Below are 25,002 nucleotides of genomic sequence, written 5' to 3'. Positions count from 1 at the left end.
TCCGAAAGGTGAAAATATATCACAATGAAACCTTTACATGAAGCATAGAATAAACATATGTATACTTGCAATTATACCTAAAACCAAGTAACAATATAGTCGACAATCTTGAGAAAAAACTGTTAGTATATAGTTTCAACTGATAGGCTTAGGGGAAACACACGAAAAACCTCTCAGATCTTCATTTCAGAAGATCGAGCTCAATTTCCATTGCACCTAAGCTATCAACGAGCAAAAATGCGTTGCCAACTCTACCTACCCTCAGTCTTCTTCTTCCGATGCATCCTTAAGCCACTGCATCAAATAAGTGCATTAGAATGTGTAGACATTTGTTTGTGCAAGCTTCAGCGGTTGTCTTCAAAATTTTGCAAAATATACTTATTTTTCTTAATAAAATTCATTATTATCTAGATAGTGGATATGGTTATTACCTGTAAAAATTTCTCTGCCTTCTTCACGAAAACCTTATCGGACTCATCAGCCTGTTCCTTTTCCGATTCCCAGCGTAGTATACCATCTTCTTGCAAAATGTCTTTGTCGTAGAGAAGATGCAAAATCTAAAGATAGACCCAGATTACACAAAAATACGAAAACAATGGATTCAGTACAGGATTCTCAGATCAAGACATTGGCCACTAAAACATTAACTTATTATTGAAAGATTAATACTTGCGAGTTGTTCTGTTAAGTGTGAATCTTATGTAATGTTAATTTCTAATTTTGTCTCTTAGCCACATATTACTTGCTAGTAGAAAGTGCGAGATGTCAAGACTATAGCATGTCAATACTAGTATATCGTTATTTGCTAGTAGAAAGTGCGACATGTCAAGACTATAGCATGAAACAAGAAGAGGCAAGGCATTGAAATCTCAGAAGTGAAACTATAATTTGTACAAAAAAACCCAACAGAAACGAGTTACCTGGGAAAATAGATTTGCATATTCTTTTGTAGACTCTAAACACATTTCTTCAAATTTCAGTATCACCTCAATCTGCAAGGAATGCAATATATCAAAAGATATTCTTAATTGAAGAGAATTTGATACAAAGGACGCAAAAAGTTTTCTTGAACTCATCATCAAAAAATATTAATATGCTGATAAAGATACCCACTGCTCCCTTAACCCCAACTCGAGAAAAAGTTGTTGATAAAACTACTGATGAAAGCACTATGTTTAACTTAACACCTAGAGAAATACCAAAATTTGTGCACAACCTGAAGAATAGAATTATCCACTTCAACATGAACTTGGTGATTATGTCTAAAGTAGTTATGACCAAAGACATTCGTGTGATTAAGAATTATACATCGCTCAATAAGACAGAGAGAAGCATTTCCAGGATATAGTAGCAAATCAACATGAGGAAACAAAGTCTGATTTAAGGCTGCCAAATATGGTTTTAGAGTTCAAAATTGTGGAATTTTAGTCCCCACATAAAATCATGTGGCCAAAATAGGCAAAAGCAGACTGATAAAGTAGCTTATAACAATAAGTAAGAAGTCAAAAGATTTTAATGTACCAACCTCTTCATCTAAGCTTGGCAGATAGTACTTCAAAAGCTTTTCCCATTTTCCAATCACACCATTAGTAATTTTAAGTAGTTCTCCTGCAAAAAAACAGTTGAGTTATCCATGCACACCATAGAATAATGAACTGAATAGCTCTGTTCCACAATGCCAAAGAGTACAGCATACAATGGGTATTTATAAATACTTAAATAATAACGAGGGTAAATGATTAATGATCTGCACAAAAGATTGTCCAATTTGAGTAACTACATTTCACTAGTGTGAATCATAACATAGATTAAGCAGTTAAGCTTGACAACTTCTAGCACTTGACCTCTTTGTAAACTCTATAGATTTTAAACTATTATGATTCACCCTGCTTAAACTATCCTATAGATTTTAATGATCCACCCTGTCCATCATATTGTGCATGAATTTATTAACTATTATTATCTGGCCCACCTATAGGCTGCCAAATCAATAATGCTTACGAGTTTCTGCAGCAAGATCAATAAATATCAAATCCCAAATAAACACCAACAATGCCGGTGACATGGGTCGTGCAAAGTTTTTGAGGTTGACTAAAGAAATTCTAATATTATACCCGGTAGAGCTAACAAGTTCTTTAGAATTAATTCATTCATTCGTAAAGTAAGAATGTGGATAATTGAATCCAGTCCTGTTTTCTGGTTCACATAAAAGCTGCCAAATCAGCAACCACCTGAAGTTTCTGCAGCATCGATGCTGGAGACAGGATAAGGCTCAAATGAAGTTACTTAAGGTTGATCACAAAACTTCTACTAATATTTTTCCAGCAACGAGCTATCTAATTCTCAAGAATTTATTTGATTCAGTTCCCAAAGCACATATGCAGGCTCGGATAAATCTTGATTCTCCATCTGCACGCAGGTGCCACTGTTTTACAAATATTTCGTGAATAGATCAACCCAGTTTTATTCCTTTTTATATGGTCCAAAAGCACCCAGTTCACCTTCACAGACTTGGGACAGAAAAACTTAGTGAGGGAGCATTCTAAAGATTAGTAACTTTGCCATTTTCAATTAGCTAGTCCTGTAACAACATGGTTCACAAGGATTGTGAGTAGTAACTAGTAAGTGTCTGTGTCTCTTCACCTTTACTCAACATCATAGGATTCCTGCCCAAGCATATCTTCACATATGAATTTTCATAATATTTCAACTATTTGTTCTGAAAGCCATCTTTCAAAGATTTATAGCCTTATAATGACTGTGTAGAATTAATACAGTAAAAATACAATTGATTTTCATAAAACAGTGTGAAGTGAATGACGACATACCAAAACTACTTGTGTGGAAAGAAGAAAGTTTCATAAACACACAGATCAAATACATATGAATATATTCTTACTAAACAATGATATATGCATGCTTACTATTCGGCATCCAGCACATATAATTCCAGTCACATACTTTATTTGAAAAGTATAATGAATGAGGATTGATGGTAAGAAACTATTAGAAGCATGTGCAATGAATACATGCATTCAAGCTAGTGCATTGACTGTATAATAGATCTACCTTAACATTGACAACGTTTTGAAGATGTGATTGTGAATACCTATCCTAAGATCACTCTATATCACATATGTTACCATGGTTTAAATTGGAACCCGTGAAATAACTTTTATGCATGTATGTAAACCAGCATTTTGGTAATGGAATAATTAATATTTACCATCAAAGTACATGTTTCACAGATTATATAATTCCATCCACTGAAACGAGAAATGACCTGCAGAATCATGTGGAGTGTCCACGGCATACTTCATTATAGCATAGAACAAAGCGCCAGCACAATCAGTAGAAGCCATATTGTATGACAGCCTGAGACACCAAAAGTTGCAAAGACAAAATTTGTTATAGGTGCCACAGAGAATGGCTGAATTAGATAAGTTCTACCTTGTATCTCTATTGTTGCAAGATAGGACTCAAATTACAGGACCCACATAATGAATGTAGATTTTGCACAGAATAAATTCATCCAATACCAGTAATGAAAATATTAAAGTGCTTCGATGGAAAGAGAGGATCGCATCAAGCAACAAAAATTACTACTTACCTGTAACAGCATTCAATTGGTGGATATGCAGACTAAACATTTACTATGTCAACATTCCAATACTATTATTTTTCAGATCCATGCAACTTATTAGATTAAAAAAAGGTAATTTTACGAGTATGAAACCATGAATGAAATTTCTTCGACTACAAGGTTACAAAATAAAAAGGTAGAGAAAGGTTGCATCATACCTCAGCGAGTTAACTTCTATTATTATATGGTCTTCTTCTACATTTTCATCTATAGCCCTTAGAAACGTTGCTTCAACCTGCAATTAGCAAACAGAAACAACATTAGAATTTCAAACACCATCCAAGTATGACAAGAATCATTGTCAGCAGGTACCTCTTTTTCAAAATGAGCATGATCATCTCTACCATCATCAGATTCATTACCAGAATCAAGTCCCAATTCTCCTGAAGGTGGAAGAATGTTGCTTTCTTCGTTTGATGTATCCAGTTCATTGGTCGCAGATTTGATTATTTCAAGAAGTCGATCTGCAGAAATCGGCGCCACTGAATGCCTCCATTCTTCTTCAAGGCCTTTTTCACCAACTGACCAGATGAAACCAGCCCCACCAACCTGGTGGCATAATATTGGTTAGAAAGCTTACATGCAGCAATCTAGCTATACAGACGCACATCATGAAATCAGTTAAATATTTTTCATCACATGGGATAGTCTTAATCTTAAAGCACACAGCCCTAACAAACAATTTATTTTCCGAAAACAAATACATTTTGCATCCCTCTAAACAAGTTAAAATAATGCATGTAGTTTGTAACATTTAATGAAGATCAGTCTTTGACATATGCAAGCACTCAATTCTTAATAACAAATTAACAACAATATATGCAAGGATGTTTGAGTGATGAGAGCATAATATAATTTGATTTAAGCAGTTCTTGGATGCATAATTTGTATGTTGGCAGCTCATAATGCTCCTAGATATTACCGGCTTGCGAAAGCATCATAATCTGTATTTCTAAGTTTACCACCTGTATTGGGTATTGACTGGGTATTAATGGTTCTCTCATAAAACCTAGTAAAAGTGGTGCTAAAACATAATTCTAGAAAGCCGCAAAAATTCTAAAGCTTTCAAAACCACAGAAAGTCATGTAGTACTCCCCCCTCCATCCCAAGATAAGCGAAGCATTTCTTTTGGGCACAAGGGAAATGACTCAATTACAGTGGGACATCCAAAAAGGAATATGACTCGCTTATCTTGAGACGGAGGGAGTATATCATAAAATGACAAGAGAGTTACCTCTAAGTTCATGGGAAATGATATTCTAGTAATTGACTGGTCAAGTGAATCTTCAGTGCAACAATACTTTCGTTGTCTATTCATCCAGGACATCAATATGCTAAATTCAACTCTATTTCCAATTGATTTCCTAGAAATCTTCCTCTTTTACTTTACATGTTTTAGATGGTTCTATATGTTTAGACAAAATTGCAGAAATCCTTAAGGGAAAAAATCAAGAATAAAGGAAAGAAATGAATTTAGAGCCATCAAGCTTTTCTTAAAGCAATAAGTTGCGTGCCACTTTAGCTACTTTAAAACTAGAAAGTAGAAAGAAGAAAAATTAACAGCAAAGAAAATTTGGACCTCAGATGCAGCCTGAATTTGCAAATCAGATACCTCAGTCCTCAACTCCTCCTCCAACACATCAGTAGTATTAGGTACTGCTGCATATAGAAAATATCCATAGTTAAAGTAGATGCACTAGCCTATCAATATGATGCTATATGTGCACAAATGCATTTCTTACTATTATTTTACAGCTCAAACTTGCCAAATACACTCCAGTTTATATGAATAATAGAGGTTAAAATACATAATTGCTGATAAAAGGAATGATTTCTAATCATACATTATGTAACAACCAAGTAAAATAGCTTCTAAAATCTGTAGGGTTTTAACTAATAATGATGACAGATTATAAAAGGTTCCAGAAGTTACATGTGATTTCTATGTTCCCACTACTATTATCAGCATATTCCAGCTCTTCATCACTGTCTTGTCTGACAGGCTGTTGGAGTAGAGAAACCTTAGAGTAAGCAGGCACAACAAAATTTTGCCCAATTATGACCTACACAGCACAAGTGCGTTAGATGATCGGACTAGTCTCAAACACAGAATATTGCTCTCTCTCCGTCACATAAAAATACGAACAAATATTTGGGGACGGGTTTTAACAAATCTAGTGTTGTTTGTATTATGAGTAGAGAAAGATCCCACTTTAGTGTTTATATTGTGAGTGGAGAAAGAGTCCCTCTTAGGGGTATTGTTGTGTAAAGTGATAGTAAATAAATGTAATAGTAAGGGTACTATTATAACAATTTGTGGTCAGGAGGTGTACAAAAAAGAAAAGAAAGAATCGTTCAGGTTTTTCTGGAACGAACGAAAAAGGAAAGCGTGCATGTTTTTATGGAACGGAGGGAGTACATCTTAAGATTGAATCAATCATATTCTTCATGCTAGGTGTTTCTGTAAGCACAATTTCAACAATGCTCGTCCCTCGTAAGACTCCTCCCACAAATTGGTTATAAGTTTGACAGGAAACATATAGATGAATTGTGGCCGCAACCTAAAATACCCTCAAGCACATTTAATCTAATTACATCACATGGTTCTGATGCTTCTGCATATCAAAACAAATAAAAGTTCCGCCAAAACAATGGTTAGTGCACATTTAATCTAAATACACTACATGGTCCAGCACATCAAAACAAATAAAAGCGACACCAAAACAATGAAAGTTGCAGATAATGCAATGCATTCACCTTTCCCTCTTCAGAAGTGGAGTAAAAGTGTTTTGCCACTTTTGACAGGAAAGCAGAAATGAGTTCTTAATGGTTTTGGATATAATCAACAGACTTATTCCTTTACAATACAATCAACAGAGATATTCCTTCACAAGTCATTTTAGAGTTTCTTTAGAAGGCTTCTCGATTCTGATCCGATGCAATTAGGATCCCATTAAAATGAGTAACTTCAACACGAAGAAACTAAGGACTTCTCACTAGATGTCATCGTGAAACAAAAATTTTGTATGTGAAACTTATCCAGCATTGACTCTTAACACTAAGTCACCAATAGTCACAGCTTAAACTTCTATGCAAGATTGCAAGTTAAGTCAGAGGTAAACAATGCAACAAACAATGAATAGAGGCTCCAAAAAGGTTAGGCACTTCAAAGTGTACCTTGAAAGATAATACAACACCAGCTTCAAGGACCGCTCCAGACTTCATGGTCACCCCATCACACACTATTGCATGCTTTAATCTACAGCCATCCTCAATGTTCACCTTATTCCATATGTAACATCCATCAATTGAAACATTTGATCCAATTACACAGTCCTCACCAATGACAGAATTGGAAACTTCTGAGTGCTTTCCAATAGTGGTGCGACTTCCAATAACAGTAAAGGGGCCCATTTTGGCAGAACGTGAGAGACCTACATCTGTAAAATTAATGTTCATCATGCGGAAAGTCAAGAGAAATCATGAAAGGGATCGCCAAGAGTTTCTCAACAAACCCCATCATACAAACTTATATCCATAATTCTAAAGAGCAGATAAGATGAACATTTAAATAATTGCTATATAGCCAAATACCATTATTTCAAACCCAGTGTTGTGTTTGCGTACATAACATGAAGGCAAGATATGCTATAATTATTAGAAAAAATAATGCTTACTGTTCAGCTGGCAAAAGAGCATGCCACTTAGACTTCATGATACGAGTCCAGTGAAAGTTACTTATAGGTACAGTGCACTTCTCATGTTCTCACAAATTCATGGTTTTGGAGAACTTATATACATTCGTCAATTTTTTATGATTTTTGTCAAATGACTTTATCATGTATGCATGATCATAGAAGCAAAAATCTTCTTATATTATTCAAACAAGTTCCTTTGCAAGAGAAAAGTGCTAGGTTAGTCGGTTCTGTCAAATTTGCACACCAGTGACGTGAAATTCTGCAAGAGTCAGATTCTTACAACATTGAGAACTATTCAACAGAATACAGATAAAACACTATAACAAATAAATAAAATTGTGGCGCAGTTGGAATTTGATCACACAGAAAATAAGTGTGTGCTAATTTGCTAATGTGGTACTGTTTTCAAGGGAAAGAACCTATTCGCCCCACACTCAACCACTGCATCTTCAGAATTTGAAATTGAAGGTAAAAGAATAAGAAGAAACCAATTTAGCAAGCATAATTGGAAAATTAAAAGGTCCGATTCTTACTGAATGCATACCAATGGGACCCTATTAAGGAGTTGAGTATTTACCTAAACCTAGAACATAATTATTTGCAATGGACGGTTATAATTCTGGAGAAAAAGTCAAATTTTTACAATTGACACGACTACAGGAAATAAGAAGGGAATTTCAGGATTTTATTTTACCTGAAGCACGATAAGTTCCACGTCTTTCAAGTTTTGTCAGACTATTCTGAAGAAACTGAATGTCAGGAACCAAGGGGTAAGTCCACCTCTGTATTATATCTTTACTAATAGTATCATAGCTCCTATAGTTCTCCACCCTTGCGGCATAACTTGAATGAATTTCATGGGTGAAAATTTTGTAACCCATAAGCTGAGCAAAAAAGAGAAGAAAATTAGAACAAAGATTAAAGGCCTTCTAACATTATTTCATAAAGCTGACTATAATGCAATTCAGTTCAGCCTCTGGGAAATGCCAAAAGGGTAAAAAAGAAAACGTAATTGCCACTATGCGGCTATGCCACAAGATGCAGCATGACATTGGCTTGAAGCCTTGAAGGTTTATAAAGACACAGAGAAAAAAAAACTTAATAATATATCAGTCAAGGGTGCATATAAAGAGATTAGTACACGAATAGATTAACAAAGATGATAAAACTATGATAATACGTCAATCATAAACAATGAACAAACTACTAGTATTAAATTACCATGGACCAACCCCAGGCACCAAAATGAATTTCACTTATGCAGCACAGACACATTTGAGCTGCTGGTGACCAAAATTACTCCCTCCGTCCCACCTTAAGTGAGGCATTTTCTTTTACTGCAAAAAAGCAACACTCAATCTCCCTCTTACTTTATCCTCTCTCCTACTTTTTCTCTCTACTTTTTTCTCCCTCTTACTTTATTCTCTCTTCATTTAACCACTAAACACCACTACCTAAAAATATGTGCCCAAACAAAATGTGTCACATATATGGGACGGAGAAAGTATAAGATAGCTGATAGCCAACACGTACAGAAACAATAATTGAAACAGCCCAATGAAACAACCAAGACAAGATAGCTAATATGAATATGACAACTATAAAACTATGATACAAGGCAATTAACTGCCAAAATAACTTAAGCAATGCAAGCCTAACAAATACATGTTTCTTAGCTTAACCCATTATCAGACTCTGAAGTTTATCTTGCTTTCATACTTTTAGTAGCTGAATAGTGCCAAGTATTTAGATTTAGCAAGCTTTAGAAGCTCAACAGAAAACACCTTCACACTTGCGCAAACATACAGAGTGCAATAACATAATTATAATTTACAGTCTAAAGTCACTAAACACAAAGGTGAAAATTAAAACAACATAAAATCAATGGATCAAGTAAATCCAAAGAAAGAAAACAAAAACTGACTATAGAAACTCAATGAGAGTCTCATTTGTTAAACTTTCTTAAGATAAATGTTGGTTGTACCCTTGATGCTTACACCACAGATAACCAACCAGAAGAGGGAAAAAAGGCTACAAGAGTGATGCCAGTATAAGGCTACAAGAAAGAATTATTTTACTAACAACTTCAGGGACTCACGCCCTTGTCACAGAACTTGGTGCAAGAAAGCATTATTTTACTAACAACTTCAGGGAATCCCGCCCTTGTGCCTATAAACTGCTAATATTTGACAGCATATCATTGAATGAGCCATTAATGCTAAATCCAATATATGCCAATTCCATCAACACTCCATTCCATAAACTATGGGAAAGGGACCGGCATAAAAATAACTAAACAAAACATGAACTGGGTCCTGAGGTTGAATCCTGGCATTCTAGTTAGGTGAAACGGGGTGTACCAGAAACAACTTTACAACACATCGCATGTGAGAAACTTATTAAGCACAAACAACCATGAGAAGAACCTATCTCCTACTTCATCTTGACCATCTATGAGATGAACTCCTTCCTGTTGCTAGCAACATTAAGAAATCCCTTACTTTTAAGAGTACCATATTGTAGGAAACAGAATAAAAGACTCGTTGAAAAGAAACACACTAACCAATGAGTATAAGCCACTTCACATTCTAAAATAGCACAATGTCTGATTATAACACCTTTGGCACGCTGATCTTTATCACATCTTCACATCATTTTGTATTTTTGTTTGTGATAAAAAATAAAAATACAATAATCAGTATTGTTGAGAACATGCCCAAACAATTAGTGAGTATGCAAAAAAAAATCATATACACATACACATGTCCCTTTGTTAATCAGGGAAGTTTACAGCTTACTTCATACTGGAGTTTTGAGTGTCAGGATAAATATTAAGTGAGGACTTCCACCGCAAGAACAAAAGTGTGTTCTTCATGTATTAATTAATACTTACATCATCAACAAGTAACCCCTTGACAAAATGACGGCGTAAATGCTGGTAGTCAAAATTGTCAGTGAAAAGACTCAGAACCTCTGGAGAACATATGTCAATATAGCAATCCTGCAAAGAAAATTAATTGACAACAGTTAGACTCGAATATCTACATAGTTCTTCTCAAACATCTTGAAAGGGTTTTAGTTAAGAGTTTGACAGAAAACACAACTAAGCAAACATTAAGTCCCAGTGTTCTAGCTAGCAGAAACCTTTCAGGCTTTCATGCAATTTATAATATATAATAGTATTCAAAAGTTCATAGCAATATAGCATGCATGTCACTACAATCCTTTCATTTAATTTGATAATTTCGATTTAATCCCATTATAGATTGATATTGTTCATTACTTGATGTTTTAAACTTAAGTTATCTTTTAATTCCTTAATTCATTTGGAATCGCCAAAATAAATTCTATATAACATATTTCAGTAGAAAACGTAGAATGTAGCCTTAGCCTATCCTTTTCTCTTTAGTTGACCTCTTCTTTGATCACTCATTACCTAATTTAGTGAATGTTTTCACAGATTCCCCATAATTGGCACTGAATCCCAATCAATGCTAGGTTCAACATATTGGAGCTCTCATCCCTGGAAAGGAAATACCTATAAACTTTCTTTATTGCACCAATTTTCCACGTGTTTCACTTAATATTCAATTAGAAACTCTCACCAATTAGACTTAGATGGGTAGCACTGATATTACCATAAGAAGAGAGTTAAAATGAAATAACTTGCAATTTGTAAACACGGAAATCCAGTGATATTGTGCTTAGGAGTATCTATATATCCTACATTGAAGGTGAGGCAAACAAAGACGAAATCCAAGAGAAATAGCATAACTATGTCTCCGGTCAGTTGACAAACTTTCTGAGCGGCCATGTCCGAATGTGCTCCAATATAATAATTATAAGCGTCGGTGATTGACTAGTCATGGAGATAGGTGTGATTATTATAAGCATCAGTAAGGATGTGCAGGAAATTGAAAACAGCAGAGAACTAGAGATAGGTGTAACCGTGTAATTATCTCAAAGACGGAGCTTATTGTTTATTTACTAGTCATTTATTCTAATACATAGGATAAACATCCTTTCATACCTTTCTTTTAGTTACTTTTAGGTTCTGCAGTAAATAAGGTTTAAAGTGGAAACAAACAGTTGTTTAAAGAAAGATATGAACCTGCTTATCATTGTGAAGAGATATAGAAGAACGATCGAGCAACATAGTCCTGTCCAGAGTGAGAGTCCCTTTTGAAGTATCAGACTTATCCTCATAATATAAGAGCTCTTTCGTTTCAGGGTCAATTGCCATAAACAGCTCCTCTGTTCCAAGACGAGATTGATGTGTTATTGGAGACGGCTTTGACTGTTTGATTACCATAGTCATTACTGCATTGCTATCTCTTTTCTTTCTCTCTTTGTGTTCTTTAAGCGCCTGGGTTAGTGGCATGTTGCTCACAGTATCCCCAGTTACAAGAACAAAATCTCCATGTACCTTCAAAGAGAACCAAACATAATAAACTAGATTATTTCAAACTTAAAGACAGAAATACACTGTAAAAACGTGAAGCAACCTTTTCCTATTTAAATAAGGCCCATGCATCGATATAAAAGTGATCCATGTTAGAGTTAGACTAAACTAAATTTTTTACCTGGGGGATTTAGACCCTTTTTCTTAGAGAAGGAAGTGAGACTTAATCTTCAGAAAATCATTTCAAATAACTCCATTTTAGACAGATTCCAAACCAAGTAAAATTATAAAGGACAAGTTGTAAGAATTATAATTTGCATCATAAATGAAAGTACATTTCTGTCCATTCACAAGCTATTAATAGAGCCAATATGAAGCAATCACTAAAGTTTACAAGTAGTAGGCACAACATACCACATTCTTCTCATATATCAACCGTAGAGCATCTCCAGCACTCATGGCATTGTAAGACTCTATTGTAGAAACCGAAAAGTTTGGCTGATTGAGCCAGTTGGACTTTTCCAAATATTCAATCACTTGCTTGGAATGAGCACAGCAAAACACAAAAACCTCCTCAACTCCAGCCGACTCAAGCCACGCCAAGGTGTACTCAATCATAGGCGCATTCACCAGTGGTAGCAGTACCTTAGAACATACATAAAAAATCAACAAAAGACAGAAGCAAAGGCGACTCAAGTATTATCCTACCCCAACACAACTGCAAAAACACATTAACTCCTAGTGCTTACAAACAATATTTCGCATTACGAGCTAGTAAAACAGATTCATCTCTCTATCCTCAAAAGTCACTGAAACGAAGACCCTAGAGGTGGCAACACGAATTCAAACCGAACAATGTCTTCCATCTCAAACCCTATGCACGGTAACTTTTCAATTGAGGTATGCTCAGGTACGAATCGCGGAAAAATCAATAATCAAAGCGTAGAAGAGACTACCGATAGAAAAGGGGGATTACCTTAGGGCGTTCGAGAGTGATAGGGCGGAAGAGAGTGGCGAAGCTATCGGCCAAGAGGATGGCCTGCAGAGGATCGCGTGACAGTTCCTCACCTGCATCATCGCCTACCGTTCCTCCCCTGCTCCCTTTCTTCGCCACCATTGCGCAGTCACAAAGCAGCGCAGTAGAAGGACCAAATTTATGCAGCTGTTGTGTATCGCAGGAGAAAACCACAATTGTTTCGCTTGTACTTTTTTTTTTTTTTTTTTTCTGCCTTTTTCGCAACAGTACTGCAAAACAGTAAAATAACCTAATTTGATTTCTATTAATTTTTTATTTTTTTTTTCTGCCTTTTTCGCAACAGTACTGCAAAACAGTAAAATAACCTAATTTGATTTCTATTAATTTTTTATTTTTTTTTTCTGCCTTTTTCGCAACAGTACTGCAAAACAGTAAAATAACCTAATTTGATTTCTATTGATATTTGATTAGTGGTAATAACTAATTAGTGGCTTGGCCCATATTAATATTATACACATTTATTGATTAGTTAAAAGTACTACACACGTTTTTTTCTAAGTTAACAAGTATGATACGAATTAGTTTTGCCTATTAAGTACTAATATTGATTAGTTATGCTTTAGTAAATTACATAATTTGGTAGCTTTTAATTTTTAATATTAAGAATTAGTGTATTTTAGTCTAAGAAATGATAAAAAAATTCTTTAATTTTAAACTAATATTATGCCTAATGCGTAATATCAAATTAAATATGTTATCAAGTATAACAAACAATAGTTAAACATTAATAATTGAAACAATACCTAATTTATATACTTATGATATCTTTAAAATGAATTTTAATTTTGAATTTTAGTTTTTTTGTATGTACTCCTTTCGTCCGCGAATATGAGTCTCATTTTTTCATTTTAATCCGTCTGCAAATAGAAGTCTCTATTCACTTTTACCATAAATGGTATTAGCGTCTCACCTTTCCCTAAGTCATTCCACTCGCATTTCATGTAAAACTAATAAATACAAGTGGAACTCATATTCCACTAACTTTATTCCATCCACTTTTCTTAACATTTCTTAAAACTCGTGCCGCCAAGAAATGAGAATCCTAAGGGCCTGTTCAGTTTATTAGATATGCCAAGAAAAGGGTTCATATCTGAGCTAAATCCACCGTTCAGTTTCATTCACTCAATTGTTGAAGGCCCTAGAAATGGGTTGGGCCCTCACTGTTCATCTTCGAAATAGCCGGAAAAAAAAATCTTGCTAAAGAGGTGGTTTTTGAAGCTTGCCTGGGCCCACAAACCCAGAAATGGAGTAAAGATTATATTTTTTACCAGTCAATTTTGATTTCGCCCCTCTTTTAATTTGCACTGAGATTTTTTATTAGGGCAAAAATAGCAAAAAGCCATCAATCGTCTTCACAGAAGTTGCAGCAGGTCCACAGTGGTAGATGTTGGTGGATTCAAGAACTATTTTGCTTGTTAGTTCAACAAATTGATAGTCAGAAAAGTGTTGAATGTTGATTGTTGTTTTAATTTAATTTAATTTATTTTCTTGGAAGGTGAAAAAAAATTGGGTTGAAGGAAAGAGGCATATGGATAGTAGATGGTGGGAAGAAATGGAGAATCTGATGCAACAGCAGCCATCTTCTCTCTACCACGGAAACTCTAGCGAATATGAGAACGTCGGCAATCACAAACCCGGCGAAAATGACCATCAAGAAATCGTCGAGGACTGCCGTGTTGACCATCCCTCATCGAGCAGTTGATTGAGCTCCCGTTTTCAGTTGAGTTGAGCTCGTACTCTTCTTTCTTCTCGATCTCAGACCTGCTTTGACGAGATCCAACTGAACAAATGCAGTGTGGGCTTTTTGATCCACTCATAAAGGAGATAATAATCATTAATTTTTTCATAAATCTAAACATGACATATATCTTGTATACTGAACATTAGTTATAGATATTAATCATGTGGGCCCCTCAGCCAGAAATCTATCATGTTTTAATTCTCATCTTCCTCTATCAAACAAGGTGAACACGCCCTAATGGCGGATGAAGGAGTATATGGAGAGATTTGTATGCTTACAAAACAAAATATATGGAGAGAGTGAAGATGAGTGGAATTTTAAAAATGTAGGGGCGGTAGAAATTGCAATAAAATTTTCAGAAATTGGTTATAAGTGGGTAATTTTGTCAATTGATAAATGTTGGAAGGGAATAACAAAAAAGAAGAGAACAAAGATTTTTAAAAAAACTAAAAAACCCTTATTGTAAAAAATTTGTATGTCTCGATCTAATATTCTGAAAAGTCGGCAAATTTAATCTCAAATCTCAAAATATCAGCAAATTGAGACCTATATTCGTAAATTTCTCGCTCAAACCTCCCTCCGACTAGTTCCCATCTTTGGAAAGAAAATGGATGGAATATTTTGATGTTATCAAGATGCAATATATTCCGACCATAGAATAATTATTTATTTTCTTGGCTAAGCATGCTACTATAAAACTCTTAAGCTTGAAACGTACGTGAATATACTCACTAATTGCTCATCCAGCGGCAGTGGATTTGTGGTCATACTGCGATACCAAAGAGGCGCAATGTACACAATAATTCAACTCACATATCATACTCAATTAAATGCAAATGGAAAATAAAGTAAAAAATACTCAATTAAATGCAAATGGAAAATAAAGTAAAAAGAGAAGGGGAGATTAAAGTAAGAAAAATAAAATAAAATAAGAGAGATGATAAAATAAGAGAAATAAGATGATAAAGTAGGAGAAAAATGTAAGTCAAATTGCAAAAAAAAAGAAAACGTCATACTTAAGTTGGGACGTACTAAAGAGGAATATGTTTCACCTACTTGCAATGGAGGGAGTATTATTTAGCTACTTATAGACAATGTAGCAATTATAAAAAGAAAAGTATCACTCTCTCCATTCCATGGTAGTGGAGTCGTTTCTTTTCGGCACGCGATTTACGAAAAAATATGTTAAGTGATTTAACTAAGGAAGAATGAAGTAAGATGTAGGGAGACGAAGATAGAATAAAGTAGAAAATGAAAAAAGGTATAGAGAAGAAGAGAGAATCAAATAAGAATGAGTAAAGTAAGTGAGAAGAAATGTGTTGACTTTTACTAAAAGGAGAAATGAGTCCACTACTGTATAACGTACCAAAATGGAAAAAATGACTCCTACTTGATAAGGATCCATGTAATTTATGTTCCATTTCCCAATGAATTACCCATTTATGATGATTGATCTAGATATTTTTGTGAGATTGATTTTTAATTTATCAAGAACAATAAAGATATAAATAGAGATCCAACCACAAAAATTGAATCTAAACAAGAATCAATGGAAGATTAGGAATGGAAAGCATGTGTATAATGATGAGATAAAAGAGTTATGACCATAGGACCTTGGCCAAAAGAATGGAAACAACCCTAGGCAACTTTCAATAGCTCTATCACCCCTTTGCTCCACTACTCAATGGATACACCCAATTTATGCATACCTTTACTCGAATCAATCAATGATGTAAACAAACAACCTTCAAAGAAGAAATTAGATACATTCCTCAAAGAGGAAAAACTCACAAAGGAGATATCTTAATTCAATCACAATCTAAGAAGAAAATGAGATAAAGTCCTATTTATAGTTGGAGGCCAAATTCCAAGAAAAAGGCCCAAAAAGTCTAGTCTCTGCGTGGGCCACCCGCCCAGATAGCTTAGCCGTCCAAGTACCACCCGCCCGGGTGGACGTCGCTGCCTCAATTGTGCCTTCCGGGTGGCCACCCGCCAGGGTGGAATTTGGTGGCCAAAAGCCACCCGGCCGGGTGGAACTTTCTGCCTCAACTATGCCTTCGGGCATCCACCCGCTCGGCTTAAAGTCACCCCCCCGGGTAGCGCATTCTGCACTGTGCGGCTTCAGTAAAACTGCCATAACTCCCTCCTCCGGGCTCTGATTGGGGAGTGTAAAATACTCACGCGAAGCTCTCTCGAAGATGAAGATATTGGTGGTAGTTTCGGAGCTTTTGGATGTCATCTCGATGGGCAGAATTCTGATTGAAGCTAGCTGCAAGTATAAGCTTTGATGCATGGATTTCATGATCGTATCACTACTACTATGGAACAAGGGGTGTACTAAATAAGAATAAATAACTAGAAAGAACCAATCAAGTTGAATCTTGAAGTCTACGGTTTCTCTTGCATCAATCATAGCTTAGGTGATGGAATGAAGATGAAAATATGAAATATGGTTTGTTGCCATTTTCATGGCGTAATTTAGATTCAAAATACAAGCAATAAATCTCTAAAAATATTGCTTCTGTAGGTATACAGACGTGGAATATAGTACAAAAGGTATTGAATCACAGAGGAGATTTATTGTTAAAGCGATTTAAAACTACTAAAAAGCAATAAATTTGTTTGATTTTGAATTTTGAATAAAAAAAAAGACCAAACAGTTCAAGAAGGTAAGACTTGAGATTAACACAATAAAGAGGAAAAATTACTTGTAATTTGGTTCGGGTTGATTTCCACATGACTCGTATTTCATAATTACTTTTCAAATACTTTTAGGGATCGTGTTGATTTTACACTCTCCCGCAGCTAATCACTAATCAAGGAATTTTATATCATGATTGGTATACTGAAAAGCATGTTTCAAGCATGTTCCATGGATACATATACATGTATACAATAAATCTACAATCCACTTTTAACCCAAGATGAAAAATAAGTAATTTTATCGCACTGGTGTTTGCTTATACATTTGTAAGATGTTTCTCAAAATTTAAGTGTATAAGAAGCAAACAAGTTTAATTCTTCTGCATAGTAAACTGGTCGCGAACGACGTTCACATGATGTGACACAGTCGGATCTTTGTAGAAAAGATATAAAATTTCACAGCCTAGGTAGACTTTGACTACCTATCATGAAATGTTGCAGCACCAATTCACATGTTTCCTTACCTTAAGAAATAAACGACACTAGTTGTAACATCCCACATTTATTTTAATGCTAATAATAGTTTCATATAGAAAGTGAATGATACCATAAAGTAGAGTAGTACTTTAAACTACTACATTTTCTTGCTTTGCATTTTTACCTATGTTAAGAACAATTAATTACTAAGATGTGAGAAAGGAAGCTTGCTAGAATGATAAATACAAGCCGAGGAATGATTTATGCAAGAGCAAGTATAGTAGAAGAATATTAAGTGTCCATGTACATATATGAGATAATGCTCTTTAACATGAGTAATACAGTAGCAATACATGTGAATATAATTATCAACTCTCTAGTATTAGTACTCTACAATTTCTCGAATAGCCATTCCTTCTTCTTGAATGCCCACTATTTCTCTTCAAACCATGTCATGTAGTCAAAGGAAAATAAGTTTGTCATACTAGAAGACAAAGCACTTCTACACTCTACTTCCTTATTTAGTCAAAGAGTAAACAGTCCATGAAAGAACAACTTTGACATCATTCTATTGATGGTGACACCAAAGCACACACGCGTTACCATCTTTCAAAATCTTGCAAGAATAGACCCTTCCCCATGCATGCTCCAACAATGAATTAATTAGCATAGTAAGTTGATTAGAATCAGAGGAATAAAGTCTCCAACATCATGATGAGTATGATGAATTTGAGGAGAATAGCTTTATGTTTCTTGTAGTCACATTCAAGATCACATGGTAAGAAATTCACTATAAATAGAACATCTCTCTCAACCTTTTTCCCATCACAATCTCTCATCAGCTTCATTGCATAAATGTATCTTTTCCACCCACAAAAATCCATGTTTCCACACATTCAAGCTTAGAGGAAGGTGCTTCAAGAGCTTAGCTAGCAAGTAAAGGAAAGTTGCATTTTGTTCACTCACCAAGTTTTCTCATTATCTAAGTAAGTTCCCTACCAAATTCTTTCTTTAAAGCATGCCATTATTTAGTACATATCTCTATCCCAAAACTCAAAATACAAGCATGCTTAGTACTTCTTCAAAATCTCAACTTTTATGCATAAATAGGAAAAATCGTAGCCTCTTAAATCACAAATATATGAAGCCACCCAAGTAGGAATTTAACTAAAGAAATGAAATAAACATACCTTGGCTGGAATTCTGCTCTCCAGCAGACCCGCGGCGGCGGCGGCAGCCTGGCGACGGTGGCGAAATCCGGCAAAGGGGCGGCACTCCTCGGTCCTTTTTAATGAGTTTTCAATTCCTCTTAATTTATGGAAATTGTAAGCAAAGATTTAAAATTTAGAATCTTGTTTTACAAAATTCAAAAATGAGATAAACTTACCTTCCGAGCAATGGCAACGGCGGTGGCCGGAGCAGCGCCTGCGCAACCGGTGGTGGCCGCCGTTTTCAGGCAGTAGCGAGAGAAAGTTGAGAAAGAGAGACGTTGGGGGAGGGGAGAGGCGCAGAGGGAGTATAAAGTGAGTAGGGTTTCATGTTTTATTTTCCTTGTTGGGCTAAAAGATTGGACCTTGAATTAATTAAGTTTGGGCCTCTTTTATTTACTCTCTACTACATGGAATGGATCCTTTTTAAATCAAATTAGTAGAGCTCAAGTCTTTCTTTAAATATTAGAATTGGTCTAGTCCAACTTATTTGATGAGCATAATTAATTCTTGAGATTTGAATTATTTAACTAGTAAGCTATGTTGAAGAGTAGTTTTAGAGATTACGTGCCTTAGATTAATATGTGCTCTAGCAAAATTGGAGTAAAGTAATTTATGGTTATATTAGTCATGTAATCTCCCGATTAATGTATTCCTTGCAAAAGAATTAATTCTCCTAGTTGAATGGTTTAAGTTGATGTCTTTTAAGGAATGAGACGTGATATGATCCTAGGTGCATGGCATCTACTTTTACTTATCTTGAAGCTAAATAGTTGTTATTAATTTTTCTTGAGATAAGGCATTCGCAAGGAAGTAATACCCTAAGGAGGAGGTATTTTTGAATCAAAGTTGCAAGGACCTAAGGTGAACTTTCGAACTTATATACAAATGAAAAGTATGGAATATTTTGAGATAATATTTATCTATGCAAATGATATTGTCTTGCCATAAATTGTTTTGGTTTTATGTAATGATGCATATATGTGTTGGTTATACCAAATGTGCTATGCCAATTATAGTAAGAATTGAATTCGGGATGCTTGCAAAAAGTGTGTTTTTGGTGTATGAAGCGGAATTGATGGTGAAAATGAACATGGAAACAAGCTTTGAGGCGTTCCTACAATTTCAGAGACCTTCACACGGCCGGGTGATTAAGAAACAGGAGAGGCCGAAAATGAGCCACGCGGTCGGGTGAATTTTATGCTCAATAATTCACGTGGTCGGGTGCGTTGACGCAGTAACCGCTGATTTTCAGTTTTCAAATAATTGGAATGCAATTTTGGGGATTTTTCAGACATCCATGGACGAAAAAAGAGAGATGAAACTAGAATAGCCAAGTAGTCTTGGTGGATGACAATGACGATCAGTACGAAACGAGTTATAAGTTGGATACTAGTTCTCTAAGTGGAGCAGGATGGAGAGCCTTCTCAACTTCACATGCATTGTTGTAACAAGATTACTTAGTTTTTTAACTTATTGATCTCTACAAGTTTAAGGTTTGTTTCCATTTATTGTTTTTTGAATTGCACGAACTCAAATCTAACTCTTTGTTTTTTCCTTTTCAAAGGTGTACATTGTGAGACACAATCTAGTCCAATAAGGTACTCTTACTAATTCAGTGTGTTTCATCCAAAAACTATAACTTAATTGTTATTTTGTTTATTTCGAAGATTACAGCATCCTCGTTGTTGGCGAATCAATCAACGGAGAAGTACATCTAGATTGCCGAGTGAAGTACTACGAGCTGTGTAACATCCAAGGCACATTTCTACATTCAAGTGTTTTAGAGGATGTTGGGATCAAGGTTGTTGTCAGGATAATCATCGACACCACGCACATAGCCGATTGCATTAGAGGTATCATGGGCACGAGTGACGTCGTTGAAAAGTTGAAGGATGATCAAGGTTGTTGTCGGGATGATCATCGACACCACGCACATAGCCGATTGCATTAGAGGTATCACGGGCACGAGTGACGTCGTTGAAAAGTTGAAGGATGATCAAGGTTGTTGTCGGGATGATCATCGACACCACGCACATAGCCGATTGCATTAGAGGTATCACGGGCACGAGTGACGTCGTTGAAAAGTTGAAGGTGTGGGACGTGATTTTGACCAATTTTGAGTATTGGCATGGTGGTGGCATTCATACAAGTTCGTATAGCTCAGTTGGTCACCATCCAACAAGCAGACGCAGTCGTGCATGAGGCGAGGAGGCTCGAAAGAGCCAAACTTTCGGTATACCACGGTATACCGAAGCATCGGTATATATCGACGACTCGTTATGCCGGTATATACTGGCATAAATACCGGTATACCGAAGATTCAGTATACCACAGTATAGGAAATCTAATACCGTTACGAAAAAATACCAAAAATACCGGTACGTTAAGTCCAGTATTCCGGTATAAGTCTCCACCCATAATCACAATAGCCAAGTAGTCTTGGTGGATGACAATGTCGATCAGTACGAAACGAGTTACACGTTGGATACTAGTTCTCTAAGTGGAGCAGGATGGAGAGCCTTTTCGACTTCACATGCATTGTTGGAACAAGATTACTTAGTTTTTTAACTTATTGATCTCTGCAAGTTTAAGGTTTGTTTCCATTTATTGTTTTCTGAATTGCACGAACTCAAATCTAACTCTTTGTTTTTTCTTTCTCAAAGGTGTACATTGTGAGACACAATCTAGTCCAAGAAGGTACTCTTACTAATTCAGTGTGTTTCATCCAAAAGCTATCACTTAATTGTTACTCCCTCCGTCCCACATTTGGAGTCACTTATTGTTATGGCTCGATTTTTAAGAAAAAGTTGAAGTGTGTAATAAATGAAGTGAGATGATGGAGTGTGTAATAAATGAAGTGAGATGGTATAGTGTGTAATAAATGAAGTGAGATGGTGAAGTTGGTTGAAGGTGGGCTCCTTTTGACTTTTGATTTTTGTTTTGATTTATTTTAATATAAATAATGGCATTTTTATGTAATTTTGATGAAGAATGGGGTAAAATTGTATGACCAAATATGGAAAATTTTAAAAATGACTCTTAAATTGGGACGAAATTTTATGGCAAAAAGTGACTCTTAATCTGGGACGGAGGGAATATTTTGTTTATTTCGAAGATTACAACATCCTCGTTGCTGACGAATCAATCAACGGAGAAGTACATCTAGATTGCCGAGTGAAGTACTACGAGTTGTGTAACATCCAATGCACATTTCTACATTCAAGTGTTTTAGAGGATGTTGGGATCAAGGTTGTTGTCGGGATGATCATCGACACCACGCACATAGCCGATTGCATTAGAGGTATCACGGGCACGAGTGACGTCGTTGAAAAGTTGAAGGATGATCAAGGTTGTTGTCGGGATGATCATCGACACCACGCACATAGTCGATTGTATTAGAGGTATCACAGGCACGAGTGACGTCGTTGAAAAGTTGAAGGTGCGGAACGTGATTTTGACCAATTTTGAGTATTGGCATGACGGGGGCATTCATACAAGCTCGTATAGCTCAGTTGGTCACCATCCAACAAGCAGACGCAGTCGTGCCTGAGGCGAGGAGGCTCGAAAGAGCCGAACTTTACCGAAGCGTTGGTATATATTGCCGATTCGGTATGCTTATATACCGGCATACCGAAGATTCGGTATACCACGGTATAGGAAATCTAATACCGTTATCGTACCGAAAACTACGGTATACCAAAAAATCAATATTTTCCGTATTTTTTTGGTACGGTAAGTCTGGTATTCCGGTATTTCGGTATAATTTCCCACCCTTAGATGAAAGGAGAGAAAGAGAGGAGGAAGAAGAAAATGAAGAAATTATGGCCAACATTCCGACGATCCGTCTCCAAATCCCAATTCCACTCAACGAGAGCATGCTTTCTACGATTTTTGTTGCATTCCACCATGTTTTTAGGCTAAACTCTCTATGTTTCTCCAAGTTGTAATCTAGGCTTTGTATCGATGTTTTTACACCATTGAATTCATATGCTTGTTACCAACAATGTGCTTAATGTTTATTCACTACGTTTTTGGCTAATAATGTAGTGTTGTTCTTTCCTTTGCTATTGTCTCTTTAACATAGTTCAAGAATGTTCGGTTGTTGGTATGCTACTGAATTAGAATTGTTCAAAGGATAATTTGATAGTGGATTAAATAGGTGATTATAGTAGGTGTTTATTTTTTCCGCGCTTCCGCAGGAGTTTATAGACATTGAAAATTGGTTCATAGGTTATGTATTTAGCTAATTGTGAACTACTCATCGTGTACATGTTCAATGTATATGATTAGGTTGATGTTGTAATCCTTTCATATGTTTAATTGTTAAAGGTGTAGAACAATACAAATCTAGTGAGCAACTTGGAGTGGCGTGTTTTCCCGTTTGAAAGTCTTTTCTTTACCTAACTTGTAGCTTTATTTTGTCAACAACTTTCAAAATCAAAAATCAAATCTTCACATGTTTTTGTATGCTTTTAAGTGTAAACAATCTTTCACCTCCCTGTGGATCGACACTTGAAACACTGCTACGACATTGTAATTGTAGTATTGTAGTATTATTAGAGTTAATTAATTAAACTTGATAATTTGCATGCACTGGTCCAGGTACTCTAAAATAAGCATCACTAGGTAATGACCTAATCCAATAAGCATTAACCCAAACTCGACCTGTTGAAGAAATTTTCAATCCGAACACGAACCCAACCTGCTAACTTCAAACCTGAATACGATTCATACGCGACACAATATAATATTTTGATCATGATTTACACGATTAAACCAAATTTACTCAAATATAAAGAATAAAACTAAAGTATATTTTTATAAAAAAGAAAGAAAGCAATAATACTCCTTTTGTCCACCAAAAATGGTCTCCTCTTTCCATTTTTGTCCGTCAATCAAAATTAGTCTCATACTAAAATTAGAAATTACCTTCAATTTATTACTCACTTTTTATCTTTATTTTTCTTACTCTATCCTTATTTTCATTTTCTCTCTCCTAATTTACCCATTTTATCTCAATCTCTCTCATACTTCACCAATTTTGTATTAAAATCAGTGCTATCCACAAATGGAACTATTTTTGGTGAATGGAGGGAGCATTACTTTTGAATGGGTTACTCAAACCTATCCCAAAATTATCAAATTCCAAATGACTCAACCCGATACAGATATGATTTCAATAAAATTTTACCAAAATCTATTAATTTTGTGCGTGTTCGTAATGGATTTTCGTGTCGTGCCAAAATTATCAGTCTTCACTCCAATCAAACAAGCCATAATAAATACACATGCACAATTTTATTTAACTCTTTTATTTTTTACTCCCACCGTCTCAAAATAAAAGTCCTTTTTTTTATATTAGTTTGGTTTCACTATTCACTCACAACACTCCAATTTTTTTCTTTTTATTTGTCTTTTTATTTTATCAATGTTGTATTAAAGCCGATTCTCAAAGTTTGTACTCCCTCTGTCGCTAAAATGTATGAATATTTACTGTGGCACAAGTTTGTATATATAATTAGTAAAGTAAGAGAGAGATAAATGGTAATGTAAATAGTGTTAGTAGAGAGTGGACTCCACATCATTAATAAAATGGTGTAATGATATAAGTTGTAAATAAAATGATGTGCAAGGGTAATATGTTATTTAACTATTTCAAAATTAAAAAATTCATATTTTTCAAGACTAACAAAGAAATAGTTCATACTTTTCAAAGACGAGATGAATAATACATTTAGGTGGTGTTCAGTTTCATGGATGAAAAAATATCAAAAATATAATCTTAAATTGAATTATAAGATTATTTTAATTAAAAAGAATAATTATAACTAATTATCATATAATTATCTCTTTAGAATAAACTAATACTCCTTCCATCCACAAAAAATATGAACTATTTCCTTTTTCGTCCGTCCCTAAAGAGTATGAACTTTCTAGTTTAGAAAAATTCAAACCACATACTACCTATGCAAATCATTTTATTTACAACTTATATTATTACCATCGACACTTATACCATTATAATAATGTGGACCACACTCTCCACTAACATTATTTCCACTACCATTTTTCTCTCTCACTTTTTTCTTTCTTTATTAAAATTCGTGCCGAATCTAAAGTCCATACTCTTTGACGACTATTACTTCCTCTG

The 25,002-nt window shown here is 35.2% G+C and overlaps 2 protein-coding genes across 3 annotated transcripts; both read right to left on the bottom strand.

Moving 5' to 3' along the window:
• Positions 1 to 45: 45 nt before the first annotated feature.
• On the bottom strand, positions 46 to 12,961 carry LOC125213737 (translation initiation factor eIF-2B subunit epsilon). 2 transcript variants are annotated; one of them, XM_048114445.1, is made up of 15 exons: positions 12,720 to 12,961; positions 12,158 to 12,388; positions 11,453 to 11,767; positions 10,235 to 10,342; positions 8,036 to 8,225; positions 6,821 to 7,083; positions 5,577 to 5,706; positions 5,223 to 5,302; positions 3,956 to 4,192; positions 3,802 to 3,878; positions 3,284 to 3,375; positions 1,526 to 1,608; positions 921 to 992; positions 432 to 557; positions 46 to 294 (listed from the first exon to the last, which is right to left on the bottom strand). In XM_048114445.1, the coding sequence occupies exons 1-15, from the start codon at positions 12,858 to 12,860 to the stop codon at positions 262 to 264; spliced, it is 2,178 nt and encodes a 725-aa protein (XP_047970402.1). In that variant the 5' UTR covers positions 12,861 to 12,961; the 3' UTR covers positions 46 to 261. The 2 variants fall into 2 exon arrangements, with proteins under 2 accessions (XP_047970402.1, XP_047970403.1); XM_048114446.1 differs by having other exon boundaries at positions 5,223 to 5,299.
• A 3,116-nt stretch (positions 12,962 to 16,077) lies between these two features.
• On the bottom strand, positions 16,078 to 19,143 carry LOC125216169. The gene is made up of 3 exons (XM_048117810.1): positions 19,028 to 19,143; positions 18,831 to 18,956; positions 16,078 to 16,789 (listed from the first exon to the last, which is right to left on the bottom strand). Exon 3 carries the CDS (start codon positions 16,757 to 16,759, stop codon positions 16,364 to 16,366), a length of 396 nt encoding a protein of 131 aa, XP_047973767.1. The 5' UTR covers positions 16,760 to 16,789; positions 18,831 to 18,956; positions 19,028 to 19,143; the 3' UTR covers positions 16,078 to 16,363.
• Between the last annotated feature and the right edge of the window lie 5,859 nt (positions 19,144 to 25,002).

Source organism: Salvia hispanica, chromosome 3 (genome assembly GCF_023119035.1).
Source record: "Salvia hispanica cultivar TCC Black 2014 chromosome 3, UniMelb_Shisp_WGS_1.0, whole genome shotgun sequence".
Lineage (NCBI taxonomy): Eukaryota > Viridiplantae > Streptophyta > Magnoliopsida > Lamiales > Lamiaceae > Salvia > Salvia hispanica.
Note: the sequence above shows the minus strand (reverse complement) of the source record. Positions and strands in the feature narration are given on the sequence as shown.